At 40.0% G+C, this 6,024-nt stretch overlaps 1 protein-coding gene across 1 annotated transcript; it reads left to right on the forward strand.

Annotated features, from left to right (window-relative positions):
• Nucleotides 1-1,805: 1,805 nt before the first annotated feature.
• On the forward strand, nt 1,806-5,511 carry LOC137105491 (histone acetyltransferase KAT6A-like). The gene is made up of 5 exons (XM_067487758.1): nt 1,806-2,531; nt 3,457-3,582; nt 3,685-3,828; nt 4,529-4,655; nt 4,811-5,511. The coding sequence occupies exons 1-5, from the start codon at nt 2,075-2,077 to the stop codon at nt 4,917-4,919; spliced, it is 963 nt and encodes a 320-aa protein (XP_067343859.1). The 5' UTR covers nt 1,806-2,074; the 3' UTR covers nt 4,920-5,511.
• The last annotated feature ends 513 nt before the right edge of the window (nt 5,512-6,024 follow it).

Consider the following 6,024-nt stretch of genomic DNA (forward strand, 5'->3'; position numbering starts at 1 on the left):
TGTAAGCTTTAAAACTGTAAGGAGACAAAGAATGCATTGAATTGCATCTTACGTAAAGCTCCTTAATATTTCAGTTTTGGTGAGGGATGAATGAAGGAAGAGCTGTGGTGGGTGAGTGAGTGGATGAATGCAGGTCAACTGCCACTGCAGAAACGGTGACGTCAGCCTTTGAACCAGGGCACTTGCTCCTTTGGTGTAACATCCTGACACCTAGTGGTCAGCTGATGCAGTAACACACTCCAGTCATTTTAAGGAGAGGTTCTCTTCCATAACAGGTAAAACACAAAAATCTTGAATCTTAATGCATCTTGTTAGCGATGGTTTATTCGCTGTGGGTCTTTTCAGGCTGAGGGATGACATCCACAGTGGCCATGGGGATACTGGGAAACACAGGTTAATGACGACATCTTGTTATTCTATAGAAAGTGGCTTTAAAAAACAGATTGAAAAGAGGTCGCAGATAAGACTTATGAAATACTCCTTATCTTATCTCCTATCTGCTGGCTCTGGGTTTTTACAAAGACCATAATGCTTATGTGTGGAGAGATTTTATTAGTGGAATATAGGTCAGACATAAATTGGCTACAGGCTTTATTGGTGCTACACTGACTGGCTACTGTCACATGGGGCCACTGGCCACATTTCCCACTTGAACAAGCTGGAACACTTTGTAACACCACAAGGTTCCTGTTATGTTTAGAAGAATCAAATCAACTGAGACAAATGTTTAAATTGTCATTTTTTTCCCTGAACAATCTACACTCAAACAAAGTGAAAACAACATTTTAGAAATATTTATAAATGTATTAAATATCACATACAGCAATTCATTGTTGGTTTAACTTACTTTTGAGGATTTTTGCCATAATGTAGCTATAGAAAGAAAACCACCATGAGGATGCAGACGACAGGGTTAGATGGAGGCATATGATTCACTGTGGCGACCCCTCAAAGGGAACAGCCGAAAGGAAAAGACAAAAGAAGAAGAAAGAAAATCACCAGCCTTATATTTGTATAACATTAATGAATATAGCATAAATATAAAATAAATATTTCCAATTGAACTAGAAGCCGCCATAGTTGCTTCAGAATCACACATTCATTGAGACTGTGTCAGGTGGCCTGGAAACACAAGCAAACCACATAGCATTTTAATTTAACAAATCCTTTTTCCTTATTGGTAGCGTAGTAATGTCGCCACTGTGGCAGTAAACACACACTGCTCAGAGCGTTGTTACCTGATTATCATAAAAGAAATGTTTTTAGTGGGACTGAATTCATGCTGGACCTTATTTAGTAAGCAGCAATGTATTTCAGGACTTTATATTAACAGACAAAACTAAACTTAACTCCAACTGAAAACACTGATTTAGGTCAAACTAAGCGAAATCATAATCTAAATCTAATAGGAAACAGAAAGGTCACAACCATAAATACACAGATGGTGCCTCCATAATCTGAAACCAAAATCTTAAATAAATATGAATAAAAGCAGTGAGAAGTTGAACTAAACCTGACTTTAATCTGAATCCTTGAATCCGACTAGGAGACAAGTGAGCTGAGGAGTGCCTCCCCCCACCCCCACCCCCACCCCCACCACCCCCCATCCATGCATTGTGTTCTATTTCTAACAGCATGGTGGAAACAGAGCATTGCCTTGCTGCTGCTGGTGTGTCTGTGTGAGTGCTGCGAGTCTTCATGTAACATCGGCCTCTGTCCATTGTCCTGCTCATGCCTGGGGCCTGCCTGATTTGCATGATGGGCAGTTTTAGACACTCATTTGTTTGTGCACACTGTTTATCATTTAAAGGAACCTTGAACCATATGCAGTGACGCATGTGTTAAAGAAATTTTCAATAGCATGTGCAAAGAGTGACCAGACGTGGGGATGAGCCCATTTCACAGTGTGGTTTTAAGAGCAAACTGGGTTTTATCTGGATTTAACAGAAATGCTCGTTATCTAGCTTTTATGCCAAAACAAGCTGAACCTGGATTGAGGTACTGGTTTTGTTTATGGTTTATGGTTTTCAATTCAGTTTGAAGATTCAGCTTCAGAACAACCCTCTGACCCAGGATGGAGAATTCAGACAAGGACACACTGCTCCTTCAGTCTCTAGGACAGACTCAAAGTGGAGAATTGAACGCAGACGTTAGTTCAGAGCCAGAACTGGAGCAGCAGTTTGAGTCCGAACCTGATACTCAGCCCGAATCCAACCAGGAGAAACCCGAGCCGGAGACAGTGGAGAATTCAGACAAGGACTCACTGCTCCTTCAGTCTCTAAGACGGACACAAAGTGGAGAATTGAACGCAGACGTCAGTTCAGAGCCAGAACAGGAGCAGCAGTTTGAGTCGGAACCTGATACTCAGCCCGAATCCAACCAGGAGAAACCCGAGCCGGGGATCGAACCCCAATCGCTGGCCTCTATTGAGAGGCGTATTCAGCACCTTCACAACAGGCGTTTCATTCTGCTGCGGACGGAGAGTTTCAGGAATCGGGCAGGTTACAATAATGACAGCACAACAGGGGAAAGTGAGTCTGTCAATAAGCCTGTGGCCCTTTGTCACACGTTCACATTAAATAATAACTCAATAATTCTCAAGCCATAAAGTGGTAAAATGTGTTAGATTTTCACCTGAAGAACTTTTCACAGTACGAATGATTTTTCCTGTTTATCCTGTGTAATCAGTGACTACAGACAGCAGGTCACTGCAGTGTGGCCTTTCTTCACTTTTACTGTGTTTTCATCCAGTTCGTTCCTGGTTTCATTTTTTTCCCCTTGGTTTTTAAATGTCTTCTCAAAATGTTTGTAGTGAGTTCATTGTATTGAAGGATAGATTCGGGTGAGGAACCAAGTATTCTGTTCTTACAGGCCTCTAAAGAAGAGGCTTATGTTTAAATGATGAGGGTCAAAATTCTCTATGTTTGCAAAAATGTGTTATTCTTTTAAATCAGTCACGTCAAGTGGTTATGTTCCAAGCTTGCAGCCATTTTATAAAAAATAAATAATAAAAGGCTCAAATACTTTCATTGCTATGGAGAACAGGAAGGGACATTTCAACTCACAGGACTGAACAACTTGATATACTTAACTCAGACTATGTAAGCTTCACTGTGATTTTAGATTTCACACATTTCCGTACTTTTGCATTTTTGCATTGTGACTTTTGGTCCCCATCATTTCCATTTAAAGAACTTTTAGGGGTTCTTCTTATGACCAGTATGAACACAAGGTCTGATTACAGTAAAAAAAAAAAAGAAAAAAAAAAGAGGAGTTTCTGCTTTCATATAAACACCTGACCTTTCCAGGTAAAACAGGTGACAAAGGAAACTGGGAAATGTAGCATTCTTGTGCTCTGTGATGGGGAATATTGAATGGAATCGATAACTAAACGTGAGCTTGCTGTACGCCAGCTTGTAGCTTTGTAATCTCCTTCTCCCCGTGTGGTGCTTCTAGTGACAAGTGAGGACAGTGATGAAGTGTGTGAGCTGGACACCATCCAGAAGGAGCTGAAAGAACTGCTGGTTAAAAAGGAGGAGTTGGAGAAACAGCAAAACAGCTCCAGTGTCACACTGAATGAAAGTATGTTTAAAACTCTCCGAGACATATAGACTTAAATCCTACTGTACCAGTAGTACATGTTAATATTCACTGTGCTTATTGAACTGCTTCTGTTTTAATCAGAAAAAATGGAGGATGATTCCAGTTTATATTCGACTGAGAAGCCCTATGGGGGGGTCTACATGCTGCCACCTTCCCAGCTAAACAAGGAGGAGACAGCAAAAATTGGACCTACAGCACAAATACCAATAGACTCCATCCTCCCAGGTGGGTTAAACCCGCTCGCTCACGTACTATAGACATCGTGCAATTACAAACCCCGCCTCAAGAAACGTTGGGACACTGTGTTAAATGCAAGTGGGTAAATATGATGTAAAGTGGTAAATAATTTGGGGATTTCATCATCTGTGCTTTGGAATGTCATTAAAACATTTAGACAATTTGGACATGTTTCCGTACACAAGGCACAAAACTAATTGGTACGAATGTCTTTAGCTGAAGATGACCATTTAAAGACACATCATTAGTTATTTTGTAATTTGCAAAATAAATAAATGCATATCTTTATATACATATCTTATATCTTGATCATTAAGTACATAACCTGGTCTTTAGACAGGGTTGACTCATGCAGTTACAGGTTTTTACTGTTGTGTTTTAAATTGATCCCACCTGTGTGTTATGTCTATGGCCTTTCAGTGTGGATTTTGCATGTTTTTGTGTGGGATACGCTCCCCCCCCCCCTGCGACCCTGTACGCCATAAACGGTTACACATAATTGATGGTTGGCTGTTGTCTTTGTAATATTTACACTGAAAAACAGGATTTATCCCAGTTTTCAAAACATTGCTTTTTATCTTTGCTTACTTTTCACACAGTGGCCCAACTCAGCTTGAAATGGGATTTGTAAATATATAGAGTTTCTATTTTTCTAGTAACAATGTTCTCTGTGTCTCTCATTGGGTAGTGGAGAGACTAGGCCGGACATCAGTGGTCACCCGGTGTCCATTCTGTCAAGAGATCATCTCCACAAAAACCAGCAGCTCAGTGAGCGAAGCAATGTGGCTGCTCTGCTGCTTGTGCTCCTTGATGGGGTACTGTACAATACTGCTGTATTCAAACAAAGAGTTTTAACATTTTGTCAAACACAGATATTTACATTTAGTCTAGAAGATTGTTAGTTATCATCAGAAGAATATGAACATCTGACCTCAGACGTCACGGATCACATTTGCTCTCTTCCTGACAGGTGTGTTGCAGGCTGCTGTTTGATACCTTTCTTCGCAGACAGTCTGAAGAAAGTGCAGCACCAGTGCCCCAACTGTTGGGCCAACATAAGCACCTACCAGCCCTTCTGACGTGGAGGTTTCTTTACAAGGAGCCCTGATGTTCACCTTACTGCTAGCTGTCTACATTTCTCCCATCTCTACATTATCATAAGTTGCTTTTACCTAAAAAAGGGACTTGATTTGACTTGACAGCAGATTTTGGGAGTGTTTTTAGCTGCTGATGTTAAGATGCAGCTGGATTGGTTTGTCTGTCAACAGCGTCTGGGACCAGTTTCCTGTTAAACCGTTAATATTCATTATCTTTCAGGAAAATGGAAATGTTTGCTGAACATATGCAAACATGATCACATGACCTCACAGCCTAATAAAGAACTGTTTAAATACTTTGTACAGCAAATATTTCATAAGTAGTTTTGCTTTCTCACCAGTTATTTGAAAGATGACTTGTGTTTTAATAAAGTGAATTATTGTGTAAATAACTTCTGTCAAGGCATTCACAGTACATCACATTTTATTGACACATAGATAAAGGCATACAGTACTTATATACATCTTTTTGAGTATTTACAAAATAGAGCCCATGGATGTTACACATGTATAAAAATATGCATTACATCTATATAAATATGTACACAATGTGCAAAACATATGGCATTACAAACATCAAGAGGCATGGCATGGGTGCTGGAAATTAACTGCTACTCAGAAGAATGTAACTCAACTGGTGTGGGTGGAGAAGTGCTGTGCGTCATCTACTGATGTCCCCCAACATGCGTTTTAATGCAGCATCTTATACGATGCTGTTTTAAAGTTCAGCCCGTCCACAAAAAAAACAAACAAAAAAAACAACATACAGCATTCACGTGATGAAAAAAGTGCAGCTGCTTTAGGACAAGTTGGAGCAGGAGAGCTGGAGCCAGTTTCTGTAACCACCAACTATGAAAGTAAAAAAAATAAGTAGCTGACAGGAACCAGAGAGGGTTGACAATGACTCCAGAAAACTTTTACCAAAAGTGGGTTTGTCAAACAAAACCCAATTTAACCACTCGATATGAAGGACTTTTGAACTTATATACTGTTTTATTATTCTGAATGCAGTAAAGGCTCTTACATTAATAAAATCAAGGCAGGATTTGACGTACAGTACAGTATATGAAGGGAGAGCAGCTGTTAT

This window comes from Channa argus, chromosome 20 (genome assembly GCF_033026475.1).
Source record: "Channa argus isolate prfri chromosome 20, Channa argus male v1.0, whole genome shotgun sequence".
Classification (NCBI taxonomy): domain Eukaryota; kingdom Metazoa; phylum Chordata; class Actinopteri; order Anabantiformes; family Channidae; genus Channa; species Channa argus.

Coding starts and splice junctions, on each gene's coding strand:
- LOC137105491 (XM_067487758.1), top strand. CDS start 2,075: ATGGAGAATTCAGACAAGGACACACTGCTCCTTCAGTCTCTAGGACAG. Junction 3,829..4,528: donor AATAGACTCCATCCTCCCAG/GTGGGTTAAACC, acceptor CTCATTGGGTAG/TGGAGAGACTAGGCCGGACA. Junction 4,656..4,810: donor TGCTTGTGCTCCTTGATGGG/GTACTGTACAAT, acceptor TCTTCCTGACAG/GTGTGTTGCAGGCTGCTGTT.